This window comes from Clupea harengus, chromosome 24 (genome assembly GCF_900700415.2).
Source record: "Clupea harengus chromosome 24, Ch_v2.0.2, whole genome shotgun sequence".
Classification (NCBI taxonomy): domain Eukaryota; kingdom Metazoa; phylum Chordata; class Actinopteri; order Clupeiformes; family Clupeidae; genus Clupea; species Clupea harengus.
Window position 1 is genome coordinate 6800708 of NC_045175.1, and position 19137 is coordinate 6819844.

General features: G+C 44.3%; 2 protein-coding genes across 4 annotated transcripts in view; one reads left to right on the plus strand and one right to left on the minus strand.

Annotated features, from left to right (window-relative positions):
* Nucleotides 1-19137, minus strand: part of LOC105896826 (echinoderm microtubule-associated protein-like 6) — a 122469-nt gene that overhangs the window by 70740 nt on the left and 32592 nt on the right. The window contains exons 18-25 of the mRNA XM_031562298.2: nucleotides 15231-15433; nucleotides 14463-14574; nucleotides 14121-14248; nucleotides 13709-13850; nucleotides 13163-13315; nucleotides 12430-12561; nucleotides 11714-11802; nucleotides 11099-11266 (exon numbers count right to left, since the gene is read on the minus strand). Coding sequence (XP_031418158.1) covers nucleotides 11099-11266; nucleotides 11714-11802; nucleotides 12430-12561; nucleotides 13163-13315; nucleotides 13709-13850; nucleotides 14121-14248; nucleotides 14463-14574; nucleotides 15231-15433 — 1127 coding nt within the window. The remainder of the gene's footprint in view (nucleotides 1-11098; nucleotides 11267-11713; nucleotides 11803-12429; nucleotides 12562-13162; nucleotides 13316-13708; nucleotides 13851-14120; nucleotides 14249-14462; nucleotides 14575-15230; nucleotides 15434-19137) is intronic.
* On the plus strand, nucleotides 4062-7706 carry LOC116219197 (reticulon-3-B-like). 3 transcript variants are annotated; one of them, XM_031562297.2, is made up of 3 exons: nucleotides 4065-4205; nucleotides 4361-4390; nucleotides 7492-7706. In XM_031562297.2, exons 2-3 carry the CDS (start codon nucleotides 4363-4365, stop codon nucleotides 7701-7703), a joined length of 240 nt encoding a protein of 79 aa, XP_031418157.1. In that variant the 5' UTR covers nucleotides 4065-4205; nucleotides 4361-4362; the 3' UTR covers nucleotides 7704-7706. The 3 variants fall into 3 exon arrangements, with proteins under 3 accessions (XP_031418155.1, XP_031418157.1, XP_031418156.1); XM_031562295.2 differs by having other exon boundaries at nucleotides 4062-4390; XM_031562296.2 differs by lacking the exons at nucleotides 4065-4205; nucleotides 4361-4390 and adding an exon at nucleotides 5022-5164.

Genomic DNA, 19137 nt, shown 5'->3' on the forward strand with positions numbered 1-19137 from the left:
ACTTAGAGTCACAAGAAACTGTTCCCGCATAGTGGTTTTCTTATCTGGCTATCTATCATGGGCTGTTCCATGAGACCACTGTGTCCAAGAACAACTGTGCTTGCACGCTCACATTTCACACATATGCTGTATCTGGGCACGGTCCAAAGTCTTATTTACACTTGAGTCTTCTATATGCCCACTCAGATTGGCCTGAACTGGTTAACCTGGGAGTGAAATGCAGTTGTATATGTTTTTTTCCCCATCATGAAATGGCAGGCATTACGTTTTCTGAGAAAACCGTTTATTTGGACATTGACATACAACTTCTTTGTACGTTAAAAGAAGTTGCATTTACAGGATTTATCTTCAAAATAATGTAGTGCGTCAATACGCCATAATGGCCACGATACTATTGAGCACGCCACTGAGTGTCTATTACGGCACAATTAAACATGTCATAAAAAGGTAGCGAACAATCAATTTGTCCGTTGATTACATACAAGGCTACAAGCATATAGGCTACAAGGAAAAAGTAGACTTTTAACGCCACTAAAATCCACCAAGAGCAATGAAGGGCTTAACAGGCGTTCAAACGATATTTTCACCTATTTCGCAAATTAATGGATGTCAGTGACAGATTTAGAACGCAGGGGCGTGGCCGGTGACGCCCTGCTCGTTCAAACAGCCAATCACAACAAGAACAATTAACTTTTTTTTCTAGTCTGTCTAGCGCTGTCTAGGCTGACAACTTCCAGTTCCTACTTTCTCTGTGCACGCCTGTAACAGAGTCATCCTTTCGTCTTTTTAACGTAAGCTGAATGTTCGGCCTTCACAGGATTTCTTTTCTAAAATACTTTTAGCCTTGGTGGTGTTTGCTCTTTGTACACTTTTGACCAAATATATCCCTTACTCCCTAGGAAACAGCGAGGATGGAGGACTTTACAGGAATAAGCTCCACAACGCCGTCAGTGGATGAGCTTCGTGAGTCAGGCCCCGAGTACGGAACCGAGGAGACGACTTCTAAACTTCTCGACGACGCAGCAGATTTCCTTATAGACAACAAGAGAGGCTGTGCCAAAAGCAGTTAGACGAGGAGATTTGGATCTGGCTGGCGGGCACAAGATGCTATGAGAGGCACAGGTCCACGTTACCGCGGTTCGCGAGCCGAGTGTAGAGTCGTTTCGGACCCAATTCAAGAACCAGAACCCAGAGCCAGAGTCTTCTGTTCCAGAACCAGAGCCCGAAGCAGCTGTGACGACCTGGTTAGTGGTTTTGGTGATGTCAGCGGTAAATCTTCAAAAGTGGAAGATGCCCCTCAAAAAGAAGAAAGGGACTGCCACCGTGACTCCGGAAGTCTAGAGCGAAATCAGGCCCCTGTGAGTATCTAGTTGCAAGAACTAACGTTAGCGTAACTAGTGTTGACTGATGCACTGGCTCATTAGTTTACTGGTTATTTATGCGTAGTTCTGAGGGAAACTTTTTTGTTACAATAGCTAACACGTTACAACACGAGGCGTAACTTGGCTAACACTGCTACGTTAACTGCGCACTGTGATTCACTGCTTCTGACTCATAGCTGATATTACCCATCAACTTTTTAGCAGGTGTTCAATGATTAAGTGACGTAATATCCATTTTAACGCTCATGATCAATTTCCAGTCAGAAGGCTTAAGAGTGACGTGAAGGGCTTTGATACCTCGTTAGCATGATCACTTATTGATGTTTCACAGATGATTGAAGCAGCTAACTAGATATTATGGTAACGTCCCTAATGTGAGTTCTTGTTGAGAATAGGGAAAGAACGCTGTAGCTACGGTTATGAAGGGTGTTTACTCTTTGTCATCAATAAGTTAAGCCTTCGTTGAAGCAAGACGTTGTTTTCATAAGAATATATGTTCTCTAGAATACAAAAATCTGTTTACAGAAGAACACATTTTAAATACTTAAATAAACGGCAAGCCATCATTTTTTTGCCACATAAACTGTACCGATGTGGATATACGTCCAGTTTTCAGTTCAAATAGATGTATTAGCAACACAAGCCTGCCATCTTGTGGACGTACCGATCGATGTACAGCATAGTTTTGGTAGGGAAGCACACATGGACCTTTTTAAAACTAACACTACGCAAACACCAGTTTCATCACTTCGTAGTGTACGTTGTGGCACTGTCTATTTCGTGTTTCCTGCAACTATTACGTTGATTTTTATAATATGAAAGGTTTTTCATAGTATGCAAGTGTACTATATCAACATTACGTCAGACTATAAAACAGTGCGTCAGAGTCCATACTGTACAAAATGTACAAGCACACCATTGACGAGGAGATGGGTGTACAACTTGCCCAAACTGACGCTGGGTACTGCCTTCAGGTGTATTTTGATATAGTTAAAGAAGCATTATGGAGTTTTGGTGTAAAACTAGCAAGCTACCTACCTAAATGCATGCAAACCTTGCAAACACCAACAGCAGCGTAGTAGGCACTGATAAAAGCTTTTAGTGGTCTTTTTGGCAGTCGTGCTGCAAAGCTTTTCTTAGATTTTCGTGGGGTGTTCCAACCCAAACCACAGAACTACATGGTGCATAGGCTGGCTGGCTAGTGGGAATGAGGGGTGTGTTGATCCTTGCATTATTGCATCATAATGATTGAAGATGAATAAGTAGTTGCTCATAAAGAAATAAAAATAAAAACCTCAAAGTGGCATAGTATTGCTTTAATTGTCGATGTGAAGATGGGAAGTGCATGTTAATGCTCTGGCCTCCTAAAGCCAACTTTTTAAAAACATAAATGGGAAAGAAAACGCAGGATTTTTTCTAAGCCTCTTGAATGTGATATGTTTGGGGCCACTCTCCGGTTCCAGGTCACTCAAATAGTCAAACAGACATCATGCATTTCATCCTCATACAACCAAATATATATATATATATATATAAAAAAAATTCAGCGACTGAGAGGGCAAGCAAAGGCACAAATTAGTTGGAATTACCAAGTTCTTTCCAGGGTTTTGAATCCATCACTTAACGTATTTTTTTTAATTTATTTATTTTTTTTAAGTAAGAGAGTAAAATCCAAAAGAAGCTCCGCTTGAGGAGGTGCAGGTTGCGTTAGGTTGCAATAATTCTCACCTTTCGTCACTGCCACTTGAAAACACACGTGGTTCACTCACAGCAGCACCACTAGCACAAGCAGTTGCTTCGTTTAAAAGAAAATGGGGCAATGCGACGTCAGAGCCTGACAGTAAATTTACATTTCTCTTGTCCTTTTTAATTCCCTGTTGTGAAATCTGTTCGCTTGTTACAGTTTGACCTCATGAGGTCTTGGCCAAATCCATGAAGACTCCTTGGCAGAGGAGCATGGGAGTAATTAGTGTTGCTATGGGGCCACCTGGGTTGTAGGTTTGCCCATAGCAACACTACGGGCCCAATCATAAGTCTTTGCCATAATGGGTGTGGCTGCGCTAGTAAGATCATTTATTATTGGATGTTCACGTGTTTTCATAACTCGGGGCTTTGGAGCTTGGCTCTGTGCTTTGTGAATGCCCGTAGGCCCTAATGAAATAACTGTTTGTTGTGATCAGTCAGGGAGGACGTGTGTGTGTGTGTGTGTGTGTGTGTGTGTGTGTGTGTGTGTGTGTGTGTGTGTGTGTGTGTGGCGCGGGAGTCCTGGCACACACAGGACAGGTGCAGCCCAGTGCACTTGGGACAGACCAGCAGCACCCCTGTGCTTGTGAACTTTGTCTGACCCCCCAGGAAAGAAAAGGACAGATTCACTCATACTACCTCAACTGTGAATCTAGCATTTGTGGGGAAAACGTGAGGGAAATAAGAGATTTGATACATTAGTCTGTCCTAACAACTCCCCACTAAACTGTTGTCATTCACAAATGCATGTGTATGCAGATAGCATATGGTGTGAGTATGCAGGTGGGGCGGTAATGGATATAATAAGGCGGTCGGGATGGGATGTGGTGGTGGTGGTGGTGGGGGGGGTTGTTCGATGTCATCTTGTCAGCTGACTGGCAGCTGTGCTTGGAGGGTGTGAGAGGTGAAGAACCTCCCCCACTCTTTTCCCCTTTTGCCCCACCGGTATCCGTGGACACACACACACGCACACGGTCGCCGCAGCACCTACACCGCCACCACCACCACCTCCTGTCCCCTGGGCGTGCGAGAGGCCTTCGCCACCTGCTCTTCAGCTGCTGCTCGCTCTCCTGCGGCTTGGTAATTGCCAGGGTGTTTCTTTGGAACGCACAACTACATTTGAGAGAAACTAAGGCAACCTGCACTTCCTCAAGCAGAGCAACCTGCACCTCCTCAAGCAGAGCTTCTTTTGGATTTTACTCTTTCTTACTTAACGTATTTCTTTTTTTTTTAAGCGATGGATTCAAAACCCTGGAAAGAAATTGGTAATTCAAACTCATTTTTGCCTTTGCTTGCCCCTCTCGTTAGCTTAATTGTTTTTTATTTGGTTGTATGAGGATGAAATGCATGATGGCTGTTTGACTATTTGAGTGACCTGGAACCGGAGAGTCCTCCACAGCCATTGAAGGGTGAACTAAGGCCACGGCAGGCGGAAAGTTCTGGGCTGTGTTGACGGTGCAGTTTGTCGGCGGTGTCTTCATTTCTGGGGGGTGTGAGTGCAAAAGAATGCTGGCAGTGCGCCTCCTGTGGCAGTACTTGCCACCTGCCCCAGTACTTGCCACCTGCCCCACTCCTTCCATGCTTGTTGTAGAAAGTTAAGATTGTAGATTTAATTGTAGGTTTTGTTTTGCATTATAACACCGACTGGAAAATATATTCCACTGGCCCTAACCACCTGAAGGAAGTGCATAGCTTTTTGCATTTTGTGTTATGTAGGTTGCCCTGGTGTATAGTGTAGTATAGATCTACCAGGCTATTTTGATTACTCACTACTACTGCTGCAGTAGTCTGGATGCAAGGGCAGTCCAAAAATTCTGTCGCATTGTGAGTTCCACATTAATTGTTGAACATCATGGGCCTTGTGTATAAGGAATGGTCGACTTGTGTCAAATGGTTGAATACGATTATGTCGGGCTTTTATTTTGAAGTCAGGTAGCGGGACATGATAAATAAGCGGAAGTAGAATTTGTCAGTGAAGTAGTTCTCTGGTGAATGGTGCACGGTGCACACTAGCAGGAGCAAGATGGATTCCAAACAAGGTTAGCGTACATTCTTTTGTCTTCTTGCCAAATCCTAGATTATTTTATTGTATCCTTTGGCTGTTTTGCAAAACGGAGATAATGTATTTATATTTAGTTAAATTGGCACGCAAATGTTTTTAACATCGTTCTGACGTTATGGGCTTTGACCTAGCTGGGCGACATTTGTTCTGACAGCATTTGTTCTGGCGATTGGCGTGTGCGGGGAACATTCATCACTACCTGGATGTTGCTGTGATGTCTGTTTTAACTGCCTATTCAGAAGTAACTCGCTATGTCAGAATATTTTGCAAATCTAATTGGGCAGCATTTAGTTCAGCAGCCGGTTGTTTTTATGCAACATATGATGGCAAAAAACATTAAGCTAATCTAGGACGCCTGTTAAACAGATGCGTTTCGCTCATTAGAGCCAACAGTAAACGTTGGGTGCCTTAACACAACGATAAATAACATCACTGTCATCGTGTCAAAATAATTTGTAGTAAATCTCTCATTATAATTTTGTAATTAGTTAAATTATGTATCTGTACGTGATCTGGCCCGATTCGTTTTTACTTAAGTTACATTTATTTTGGATTTCTAGGAATTGGTCTCTTCGGGGCAAATTAATAAATTGGTTACGAGTACCATAGCCACATAAAACGCGGTTTGGGACATTTTTGTCAATATTAACTGTCAGATCATGTTCATTCTATTAAATCACTTAGGCAACGATGTTCAATTAATGCGATAAACGTTAGCTAGTTCGCGGACTGCGAATGTCATCCAGTCCGTTCGTAAATTAGCTTGAATAGGTGGTTAGCTGCTGCCGTTGGGTGCTAGCGAAAGCTAACTTGCTTAGGCAGCTACTTTCCCCCTTATCTACACTATGTTGGCAGTCTGTGTCAGCACTACGATAGGCAAAGTAAGCCACATTTCAGCACCCATGATAGACTTCAACCGTAAACACGAAGGAGGATTTAAACAGTTGATTACAACACCACGCCTTTGAAACATGCAAATGTGTCGCTCAGTACGTTTTGGTTGTAAACCATGGTTTGTCGTTTTGATCCATTCGGAGTCTCTGTAGCTAACTCGACAATCATTTAGTAACGTTATATGTGACGCCTTTCATTTCTTGGCGATTAATAGTTTGCCCGTACAGACGTTCTGTGACCTTTATTCTCCTTGTGCCCCCAGCGTCTGAAGGCTCAGTGAACATGCAGATACCATACGTAATGTTTAAATACCGACAGCATGTTGGTGACCAGCTAACGTAACGTTAGTCCTTTTGTATGGTTCTTTCTCTGCAGTGTTCCAATATGTATTAATAGTGGGGCTACGCTGTTGTCGGCTGAAATTGCATTCCATGGGCCTTTGCAGCCAGGGCACAGGCTATTTACAGCGATCATAGATCTCGCTGAGATACCGCTGGATCAGTTTAAAATATGATGCCCCACAGCTTAAGAGAAGTCATGACATCTTTAACTTGGAGCCCGACTTCGGATACTTAAGTGTTTTCACCGCTGTACTTTTTGTTTTAGCACGTTTTAACGGTAAAAAATGGACATCAGATGTGTCAGGCTGAGCAATGGCTTCGATGAAGTTGCATATCTTGTAAGCAAGCATGTTTTGTTTAAGCTGTTAGTGGATTTCTTTTTTTTTAATTTAGTGTTATCCTAAAACAGTGAATTGAATTAATTAATTTGCTTCCCTGCTAGTGTGGAAGCGAGTTTTCAGTGGTGCTAGGCAACCACATCCGGTTTCCATTAAGTTAATTAGACATGTGGTTATAAATTCACGTTTTGAGGAAATGTAGTCAAGTGTCCATATGCTGTGGTTTCTTGTTTACGTGGTGGTAGACTTGGCAAAGGTGTAAGCATTCAGTTCTGAAAAAAGTCGAGGTGTAAAAATATAGCTCTGTCCAAGGCTGTGTGGCCTTGTGGAGATGTAGATTCGGGGAAGAAGCAGGTGGTGAGAATAATGTAATTGTTTATGTACGTTGTCTTGTCTTACCTTAATCAAATGTGACCTCTTTAGTCAGTCCCTCCAGGATTTGGCAATGTGTGTTGTGTGTATTTTTGCAGTTGCTGGTTGCAATTTTCTCTTGGTTTTCCGGAAATATTGTAGTAATAAAAGTTGAGGTGATTTAGGTTGGGCCTAAATAAAATCGCACTTTTGGCTGCAACAATCACAACAAACCCTTGCAATATATCACACTGTATAGTGCTGAAGGTGTCATCACTATATATTTAAATACCATTGATCTAATAAACCTGACCCTCTCTCTCTGTGTTTTCCTCTTCCCCTTTCCGTCCATGTCTGTGCAATCTCTCGCTCTCTCGCAGTGGTGGACCTCGTGTACTGGCGTGACACCCAGAGGTCGGGGGTGGTGTTTGGGGCGAGTCTGTTCCTGCTGCTGTCGTTGTCGGTGTGCAGCATCGTCAGCGTGTGCGCCTACATAGCCCTGGCCCTGCTCTCCGTCACCATCTCCTTCCGCATCTACAAGGGCATCCTGCAGGCTGTGCAGAAGTCTGAGGAGGGACATCCCTTCAAGTGAGTTGTTTGTTTGTTTGTTTGTGCACCTTTTGTTGAGTCATTTGGAGCATACACGATCTTTCCTTTGCGGTATGTTCACAATGGAAATTTAGATATACATGTTTACTGATGTCTACACAAACTACACACTGATGTCGACACAAACTACACACTGCTGTCTACACAAACTACACACTGATGTCGACACAAACTACACACTTATGTCGACACAAACTACACAATGATGTCGACTCACAAATATTATTCTTACTTGGCAAATGTACATGACGCGTGTATTTCTGGTTGTCCCTCACTGTTCAGTTATACCTGCATATACCCCCGATCTTCAGAAACAGAATTTCGAGTTTGACTTTCACCTGAAGTCTTAAGAGTGTACACCATTTATCCAAACACAGTTAAACTTGCATGCTTCCATAGATCTTTTTACTCCAGTTTTTATATACACACACACACACACTCTCATCAGTTGAAGTAGAAGTGCATACGCACCCAAATATGGACCCTTGAGCACCCTTAGTCTCACACACACACACACACACACACACACACACACACACACACACACACACACACAGACACACACACTGGCTCGTTCAGCTAATGAAACTGCTCTAATCCTCTCTTTGATCATTCCACTGAGTTTATGTGCCCAGGCCGATTCTGCGGGGCTTAGTTTGAGCTTGTGGAGAGACGATTACCGCCAAAGTTCTTACCTCAGACTCTTTAATTTCCACTCAAACACGCCAGAAAAACGCCCTCACTAACGGATCCTGTTAATACGGGGAATGCCTCCTTAATGCTGTTTAGAATGCTGTAGGAGCCCTTTGGAGTTCCGTTTCTGAGATGCCTAACCCGAGGGTATAAACTAATGCTTTGCTAGTTTTTAAGTTTGCTGTCTGAGTGACCATGAAGTGGTTGGCAAATTGAGTCATATTAAACGATAATTAGGCATATTGGAAGAATTATCTTATTATCCTCAGTTGCCTTTAAAGGCTACAGTCTACTCTACAGTCTACCGGATCCCTTTGTGGAAAAAATCCTTGTCTGCTGGTGGGGTTGGTGCCACTCATCTCGCGGATGCTGACGGCGTAGACCTTGGTGGTGTAGTCTGTGGTCCTCTCTTCTGGCCACATCACTGTCCGTAACCTAGAGACAGGAGATGAAGTCAGTCAGATCAGGAAACATCTCAGAGCCAATCCTTCCCTTTTCTGTTCGATTTGATAAATGGGATCAAATGAGCCCCCATCATGTTCATGTTTTGTGGTTGAATCAGGTGACTTGTGACCTGTTTGAATTCATCATGTTTCAATCATAGCAGGATCTGTGATCAACTATTATAACACTAGAACACATTTGCAAGTGCACTGTTGCTCATAAGCTTACCACACACTTTTATCACTGTATCACATACATACTAACACATACCTCACTTCTCTTTACACACACACACACACACACACACACAACACACACACACACACACAACACACACACACGCACACACACACACACACACACACACACACTCGCCTCCATCATCTTCTGCGTCGTCATCTGACTCCTCGCTGTCCACGGCTTTTGCTTTCTCGTGCCACGCCCGCCTCCCTTGCCCAGAATCATCAAGAGCCGAGTCGGCCCCGCCCACTGACAGCAGCATGGTGTCGTCATGGGACCAGCGGACGTTGGTGACGTTGGCACTGTGCCCACGTACCCGCTTAAACTTTGGCAAACTGACCCTGTGGTGGAGGGGAACCAAGGCATCAAATGCACTACCAACACATGATCGCACTCCCTAACACACAACCCAAACACATGATCCGCACTCCCTAACATCACTACCAAACACATGATCCGCACTCCCTAACATCACTACCAAACACATGATCCGCACTCCCTAACATCACTACCAAACACATGATCCGCACTCCCTAACATCACTACCAAACACATGATCCGCACTCCCTAACATCACTACCAAACACATGATCCGCACTCCCTAACATCACTACCAAACACATGATCCGCACTCCCTAACATCACTACCAAACACATGATCTGCACTCCCTAACATCACTACCAAACACATGATCCGCACTCCCTAACATCACTACCAAACACATGATCTGCACTCCCTAACATCACTACCAAACACATGATCCGCACTCCCTAACATCACTACCAAACACATGATCCGCACTCCCTAACATCACTACCAAACACATGATCCGCACTCCCTAACATCACTACCAAACACATGATCCGCACATCACTACCAAACACATGATCTGCACTCCCTAACATCACTACCAAACACATGATCTGCACTCCCTAACATCACTACCAAACACATGATCCGCACTCCCTAACATCACTACCAAACACATGATCCGCACTCCCTAACATCACTACCAAACACATGATCTGCACATCCTAACATCACTACCAAACACATGATCTGCACATCCTAACATCACTACCAAACACATGATCCGCACTCCCTAACATCACTACCAAACACATGATCTGCACTCCCTAACATCACTACCAAACACATGATCCGCACTCCCTAACATCACTACCAAACACATGATCTGCACATCCTAACATCACTACCAAACACATGATCCGCACTCCCTAACATCACTACCAAACACATGATCCGCACTCCCTAACATCACTACCAAACACATGATCTGCACTCCCTAACATCACTACCAAACACATGATCCGCACTCCCTAACATCACTACCAAACACATGATCCGCACTCCCTAACATCACTACCAAACACATGATCTGCACTCCCTAACATCACTACCAAACACATGATCTGCACTCCCTAACATCACTACCAAACACATGATCCGCACTCCCTAACATCACTACCAAACACATGATCTGCACTCCCTAACATCACTACCAAACACATGATCTGCACATCCTAACATCACTACCAAACACATGATCTGCACTCCCTAACGGTGTAGATTTACAGATGTGCTGTGTTGGAACAGGCAACAATGAAGACAAGTGGAAAGGACACGGCAAATATGACACAAACTACAATGGAATTATCAGGACACAAATGATTCAATTTTGTGCTGAATGTCAACAGCAAATACCAACAGACAACCTTTTATTTAGTGACACAAAGTTGAACTGAGTGACCTTTCGCTGAATCAAATGATACATAAAGACACTCAATATAATATGGTAAAATGGTCAAAGGGTTTTAATATGACAAAATCCAGTACATTTCCAGGAGCAAAATGACCAGAAAGCCAAGACACTGTATCGATGAAACCTTAAAAAAAAAATGCTGAGTCAGTCTGAATCTGTTCAGCCAAAACTGGGTTGGCAACAGGGCCTGATGTGATTTCATAAACTGCCGAGTCACCTTGCAGGGGAAACTGAACAGCTTGAGGAAGCCGAAGTCATCTCCGGTGGCGAGCAGCTTCTTGTCTTTGGTGAGGGACGAGGCGTTCACGAAGCTCAGCGTCGGCCAGATGCCCTCGCAGGTGGGGCCCAGAACCGACGTCCAGGAGGCCCACTCCACCTTCTCAAACTGAACACACACAAACACACACACACACACACACACACACACACACACACACACACACACACACACACACACACACACACACAATGCCATTAAAACCCAGGCCTCTGCTCACTATTAAGGGACACATCAGAAATAGTTGTGGTTCTAATGAATGTTATGACATGCAAGACACTTAGATATACAAACATCTCATTAAGCTATTTCCTGACATGACCAATGCTGTGTTATTTTTATGACTTATTGTGGGAATCCAGCTCCAGTATTGGACAAATCCCATACTGATCATGGGTAGGTGAGTGTTGCCATGGCTACCTCAGTGTTATACCTCATAGCTATAAATCACATTCTGACCATGGGTAGGTGAGTGTTGCCATGGCTACCTCAGTGTTATACCTCATAGCTATAATCACATTCTGACCATAGGTAGGTGAGTGTTGCCATGGCTACCTCAGTGGTGTTGATGGTTTGTCTCCTTCCTCGTGGTGCCTCGTAGAACAACTGCTCCTTGGCTCCAGTGTTCACCTGTAGCAGTTTTCCTGCAAGCAGCCAATCAGACACAGTTAGATCTAATGATATGGAATGTAGTCCAATGATGTGTCACAACAGAGATCGTAAAACCACAGTAAAGAGTTTTGGTCGAAAACTAGCAATCAAACCACCAAAAGGGCCGTTAAAATACTTACAAAGACCAACAACAGCACAGTTGCCACTGATGAAAGGCTTGCTAGCATGCTAACTCTGTCTAACTATGTCTTTTGGTGATATAGTGCATAGCCTAGGCGGCTAATTGTGTTGTGACAGGTGTGTTTATCTGTCGTCCACGTGACTATATACCATGACAATTCATTTGAAGTTGATACTAGTACATTTGACAGAATTTGTATTGGAATAGAATGGCGGACTGCACCTATAATATAATTTGAGACAGTGAAAAAAAATCCAGTCCCATTAGGATTAATGACATCCAACCATATCTCATTGCTTCTAATCACTCTTGTCTTGAAGATTCACCCTTCATTACATCATGATTCAGTTAAACAACCTCACCATACCTAATCGGATTAAAATGAACTGGTTTTCACTCAATTAAGCTTTTCGCTAAAAGCCGTTTTTTTTTCTTTCAGGATGTTGCTATTTTCCAGTTGCTGAGCGTGGCGTCTCACCGCGCATGTCCCAGTCGATGTGGGTGATGAAGCTGGAGGCCCCTTTGCAGATGCCCACACGTTTGCTCGTCAGCACGTTGTAGATGTCTATGAACGTGTCGTGGGAGGCCACTGCCAAGTACTTGCCAGCGTCTGGGAAAGAGACACGGGGCGAGAAAGCAACACCAGTCGTCTAGACAACACATAGACAAGCAAGTCGTGCTACACATGTTTCTACACAAAAATAGAGTACGGCAGACACAGGCACCTTTGGTCTGTGTTCACAACTTCCAACTATAATGGGGTACCCTGAGGATGCCTGCTGTTGCTATGGATACCACTTGTTCTAGCCGTATTGTTCAACTGCATGGTAACCTAAGTAACCTGGGTCCTCTTGGGTCCTCTAGCGTTTGATATGAAACGTTGGGAACTAACTTATCCATTCTCTTCTCATACCTCAATAATATTCTCTTTTCTAATTCTATAAAATCAACTGACCGTACATTTGTAGTGGCCTAATAAACTCCCTGACATGGCCATATCAGTGCTGGCAGAATGACTATGCTGAATAGTCCCCCATTAGTTCACAGCAGATCGGTAGCCCAGCACGCGGACACTTCCTTGTTCTTGCGCTGTATTTAAACACTTGTGCGACAGACTGAAGGCTCTGCCTGCAAACCGGATACCTCCGCTCAGTCCCTGCGCCTAGTCCACCTCGCGAAACACTTGATACTGTGCTTAAGGCTCTGGTTACCCTGTGAGAAGCGCAGGTCTGATATGATCTCCTTCCTGTGGTGAAAGGTCACCATGTCCTCCAGCGTGTCGGCATTCACCACCAGGAAACTCCCGTCATTCAGGCCCACGGCTAAGGCTTTCCCGTCAGGGGAGAAGGCACAGCACCTACCACCTGGAGCAGACAGGGATATAAAGGGTCATACACGCATCTGAATACACACACACCCCTCTCCTTCACACACACACACACACACATACAAATACATACAGTCTCTCTCTCTCTCTCTCTCAAACACACACAGGCACACCCCTCTCCTTCACATGCAGTCACTCACCCACCCACACACTCACACTCACACCCACACCCCCCCCCCACACACACACACACACACACACACAGCATGACACAGTAGCATATCATGATATTAAACTGAATCAGAAACACGGTTGACATATCTGACCGTTTCAACCATTCTCTTATTACGGAATGATTTCGAATCTCTCTGCTGACTAACAGTGGATCTATGGTAACCCATATTGTGTGATGTCATAAGGAGGGGTGGACCTTTCTTGAGCTTGCGGACGGCCACCATGCGGTGATTAGCCGAGAGCTCCCAGATGCGGAGCGTCTTGTCGTCGCTGACGGTGGCACAGATGGGCAGCAGGGGGTGAGCACCCAGACCCCACACCTCTCCCTCCATATGACCCTAGACACACACACACACAGACACAGACACAGACACACACACACACACACACACATACCCACACATAGGCATACACACACAGGCACGGACACAAACACACACACAAACACACACACACACACACACACACACACAAACACAAACATAAACACAAACACACACAAACATAATACATAATATGTATTTGAGAAGACATATTCCCACAAGCACAAGTAAACATAAACAATACAAACAGTTGCTTTCGATTGGTCGTTCTTCTTCGCTACTAACCTGCACCAGTAAGGTCATGGGTCCACTCTTGTCAATCTCCAGGACCTCCCCATTCTTTGTGCCCACTAGGATGTGTCCGTGGCCCAGGGTGATGGCTCTGATGGAGGGGTTATCCTCCAGGAGGAGCCCTGGATAGGTGACACAGAGGGAACAATTGGAGAGAGCAAAACAAAAAAACTGTCCAAAACCAGGACCAAAACTCGCCAATTTATATTATGTTTTCATATCTTTTTAGTATTTGTGGATGTGATTTTATGTATTTGTGTGTGTGTGTGTGTATGTGTGTGTGTGTGTGTGTGTGTGTGTGTGTGTGTGTGTGTGTGTGTGTGTGTGTACACTCACCTTTAGAGTTTGGGGAAAGAGCGGCCCTCTTGATGGCGTAGCTCTTCAGGCACCTCTCAAACATGTCGTCCCACAGCTCCACCACCCCGTCCTTACCCCCCGTCACAAAGCCCTGAGGACCGGGACAGCACAGTTCAGCAATACAGGATAGACGCCGTCTATTAGACGGTTAATAATACCTCCAGTTAAACTCTACCCTAACCCTAGTTTAAGTTCACCTAACCCTAGTTTAACTTCACTTTAACTTTAGTTTAACATCACCTTAACTCCAGTTTAACATCACCTTAACTCTAGCTTAACTTCACTTTAACTTTAGTTTAACTTCACCTTAACTCCAGTTTAACTTCACATAACCCTAGTTTATATTCACTTTAGCTTTAGTTTAACTTCACTTTAATTTAATTTAATTTAATTTAATTTAATTTAACCCTAGTTTACCTCTATTTTAACTCTAGTTAATAAAATGTCATCCTGCTGTCAGCACATTTTGTTCTGAGTTAAACTTGACTTTTAACCTAGCTCTAAGTACATCTTGTAGTGACATGTACTTGGGTCAGAGTATACTGTGGTAACCCAAAGCTACATAAACACAAACAGTAACCCAAGCCTACATAAACAGAAGAAGGAAACACACACACACACACACACACACACACACACACAAACACACATGTTAGTGTGCACAAACACACACACGCTAGCGCACACACCCCCCCCCCCACACACACACATGCGCTAGCGCACACACCCACACACACACACACACACCTTATCCAGGGAGCACATGGCGAACACTGGCCCGTCATGGGCCTTGATGGTCTTAACGAGCGTGGTGTCCTTCCACACGTACACATCACCCGTGGTGGCTCCGGAGAACACCAGGTCCTCCGCCCGGCCGTAGCACACCGACATCATGGTCTCCTGCTTCCCCAGGCCCCCGAAGATGCCCCGCTTAAACGTCAGACCCCCGCCTGGAGTTAGCACAAATAAAATAAATAAATAGATAAAGTCAATAATAATTGAATAATAAATAATAAATAAAAACACTCTTAATTGTGTTCCTGTAGCTCAAAGGTGCTAACAACACCAAAGGCATGGGTTTTATAATACCCAGGGAGAACACACACTGATAGAACCGTATACCTATACAGAACCTTAAAGGAGGATGTAGGGAGATCTATTAGCAGAAATGGAATATAGTTTTCATAATTATGATTTATTTGACGACCACCTTAGGTTTTCCTACATGCTCGAAAAGGGAGGGGTATCCAGGTGGTTGCAATTCAGCAACCTCACCACAAGATGTCACTAAATCCTACACACTGCACCTTTAAAGAGAGAGTATGGGACAATTGGCTAGTTTTTGTAGCATGTTTTATTAACAACTAGTACTGGTATCATCTTCAAATTATTTTTTTATGGCATATGGTCATGTTAAGGAAAAACAAACACACCTGTCATGCCAACTAGTCACCTACGCTATGCACTATGCAGTTCCACGTGGTCCGGATCAGAGCACAACATCGCCAATATATCGCCCAAAGACATGGCTTAGCATGTGGTGTGTCGATGTTTGTAAGGTTTCTGATCGCCCAAAGACATGGCTTAGCATGTGGTGTCGATGTTTGTAAGGTTTCTGATCGCCCAAAGACATGGCTTAGCATGTGGTGTGTCGATGTTTGTAAGGTTTCTGATCGCCCAAAGACATGGCTTAGCATGTGGTGTCGATGTTTGTAAGGTTTCTGATCGCCCAAAGACATGGCTTAGCATGTGGTGTCGATGTTTGTAAGGTTTCTGATCGCCCAAAGACATGGCTTATCATGTGGTGTGTCGATGTTTGTAAGGTTTCTAATCGCCCAAAGACATGGCTTAGCATGTGGTGTCGATGTTTGTAAGGTTTCTGATCGCCCAAAGACATGGCTTAGCATGTGGTGTCGATATTTGTAAGGTTTCTGATCGACCAAAGACATGGCTTAGCATATGGTGTTGATGTTTGTAAGGTTTCTGATCGCCCAAAGACATGGCTTAGCATGTGGTGTGTCGATGTTTGTAAGGTTTCTGATCGCCCAAAGACATGGCTTAGCATGTGGTGTCGATGTTTGTAAGGTTTCTGATCGCCCAAAGACATGCCTTAGCATGTGGTGTCGATGTTTGTAAGGTTTCTGATCGCTCAAAGACATGTGGTGTCGATGTTTGTAAGGTTTCTGCATGCCTTTACAGTAGGTTGCAATTTCTAACTAAATAAAATCCCTACTGCTGTGTCATGAGAACAGGTCAACACTACTAATGATTCCAATAACTATTCAAACCTAAGTATGAATATACTATAGCTGTGTATGTTAATGACTGGGTGAAAAATGTACACATATACATTTGTACACATAAGGATTATGTCATTATGGCACGACATGAGTCAAACTAATTGGGTTCCCTTGGCTGACCAGAACATGCCTGAATCATATGTCTATATATGCCTGGGCCATATGACTACTATGCAAAGGTCACTGCCCCCTTTACGGATACCAGCAGCTAGTCATTTGTACACATTTGTATACATTATACTGTGCATACAGGATATGTGCATATATGAATATATATACATTCCTGACAAAAAAAGAGAGATTCATTCAGAGAGTAATAACATTGCCCCTGCCCCTGCTGATATTTGCCCTTGCTATGTGCCCTTGCTATGTGCCCTTGCTATGTGCCCTTGCTATGTGCCCTTGCTATTTGCCCTTGCTATGTGCCCTTGCTATGTGCCCTTGCTATGTGCCCTTGCTATGTGCCCTTGACATGTGCCCTTGCTATATGCCCTTGCTATGTGCCCTTGCTATGTGCCCTTGACATAACCCAATGCTAGTGGTGGTAATATGTTGTCTCCCTCCCCTCTAAAATTAGGATCTGGATGGGGCAAGTTCTTCTTCCCAGAAGTGCTTTGAAAGTCCAGTCACTCACACTTACCCTCCTCTCACCCTCTAGTCGCTCTGTATTCTAGCCAAGCAAGCAGACTGGACAGCCACATACATCAGATCTGACACCCTTATGCTGATCCTACACAACCATCTACATGAACCCCCAACACACACACATACACACACACACACACTCTCTCTCTTCCAACACCACACACCATACACACTTCTCTCTCACCCACAACACACACCATACATCACTCTCTCATCTTCACACACACACACTTCTCTCTCTCTCTCTCTCACACACACACACATACTCTCGCTCTCTCACCACAACACAACACACACACACCACACAACACACACACACACAACACACATATATATATAAAAACTCACTCCCTCACCCACTCACACATGGACACACACTCACAACAAACTCACACACTTGCTCTCATCAGCAATACACACACAAACATACTCACTCAACACACACGTACGTGTCAGTCACGCTCTCTTAAATTACCTCCTTACTGACAACACGCACACACACCACACACACACACACACACACCACACACACACACACACCACAACACACAACACACACCTCTCTGGCCCTTCCCAGTCCCAGTCCCTCCTGCTGTCCTGACACAGTGAGGAGACTCTGACAGCCCCCTGCCTCGGAAAAGTCACTTAAGAGGGGCCTTTTTAATCTGAATGGCGGTCCTCAGGACGGGAAGTCCTCGATGCATCCACAGGAAACAGAAACAGCAGCACGGACAACATGAGAGGGGGAGAGTGTGTATTTGTGTGTGTGTGTGTGTTTTGTGTGTGCTTGTGTGTGTGTGGTGTGTGTGTGTGTGTGTGAGAGAGAGAGAGTGTGTGGGTGTGTGTGTGAGAGAGAGAGAGACAGTGTTTGTGTGTATGTGTTTGTGTACTGTATGTGTTATAGAGAGAGAGAGAGTGTGTGTGTGTGTGTTTGTGTGTGTATGTGAGAGAGGGAGAGGGTGTGTGTATGTGTTTGTGTGCGTATGTGTGTGTGAGAGAGAGAGAGAGAGAGAGAGAGAGTGTGTGTAGGTGTTTGTGTGTGTTATAGAGAGAGAGAAACAGAGTGTGTGTGTATGTGTTTGTGTGTGTATGTGAGAGAGAGAGTGTGTGTGTATGTGTTTGTGTGCATATGTGTGAGAGAGAGAGAGAGAGAGAGTGTGTGTATGTGTTTGTGTGTGTATGTGAGAGAGAGAGTGTGTGTGTATGTGTTTGTGTGCATATGTGTGAGAGAGAGAGAGAGAGAGAGTGTGTGTGTATGTGTTTGTGTGTGTGTGTGAGAGAGAGAGAGTGTGTGTGTATGTGTTTGTGTGCGTATGTGTGTGAGAGAGAGAGAGAGAGTGTGTGTGTATGTGTTTGTGTGTGTATGTGAGAGAGGGAGAGGGTGTGTGTATGTGTTTGTGTGCGTGTGTGTGTATGTGAGAGAGGGAGAGGGTGTGTGTATGTGTTTGTGTGCGTATGTGTGTGTGAGAGAGAGAGAGAGAGAGACAGTGTTTGTGTGTATGTGTTTGTGTATGTGTTATAGAGAGAGAGAGACAGAGTGTGTGTGTATGTGTTTGTGTGTGTATGTGAGAGAGAGAGAGTGTGTGTGTATGTGTTTGTGTGCGTATGTGTGTGAGAGAGAGAGAGAGAGAGTGTGTGTATGTGTTTGTGTGCGTATGTGTGTGTGAGAGAGAGAGAGAGTGTGTGTGTATGTGTTTGTGTTGTCCTCC

Bases quoted from the DNA above. Each gene is read 5' to 3' on its own strand.
- LOC116219197 (XM_031562295.2), top strand. From the start codon at position 4,363: ATGGATTCAAAACCCTGGAAAGAAATTG. The intron at 4,391-7,491 runs GTAATTCAAACT...GCTCTCTCGCAG, and splicing joins AAAACCCTGGAAAGAAATTG to TGGTGGACCTCGTGTACTGG.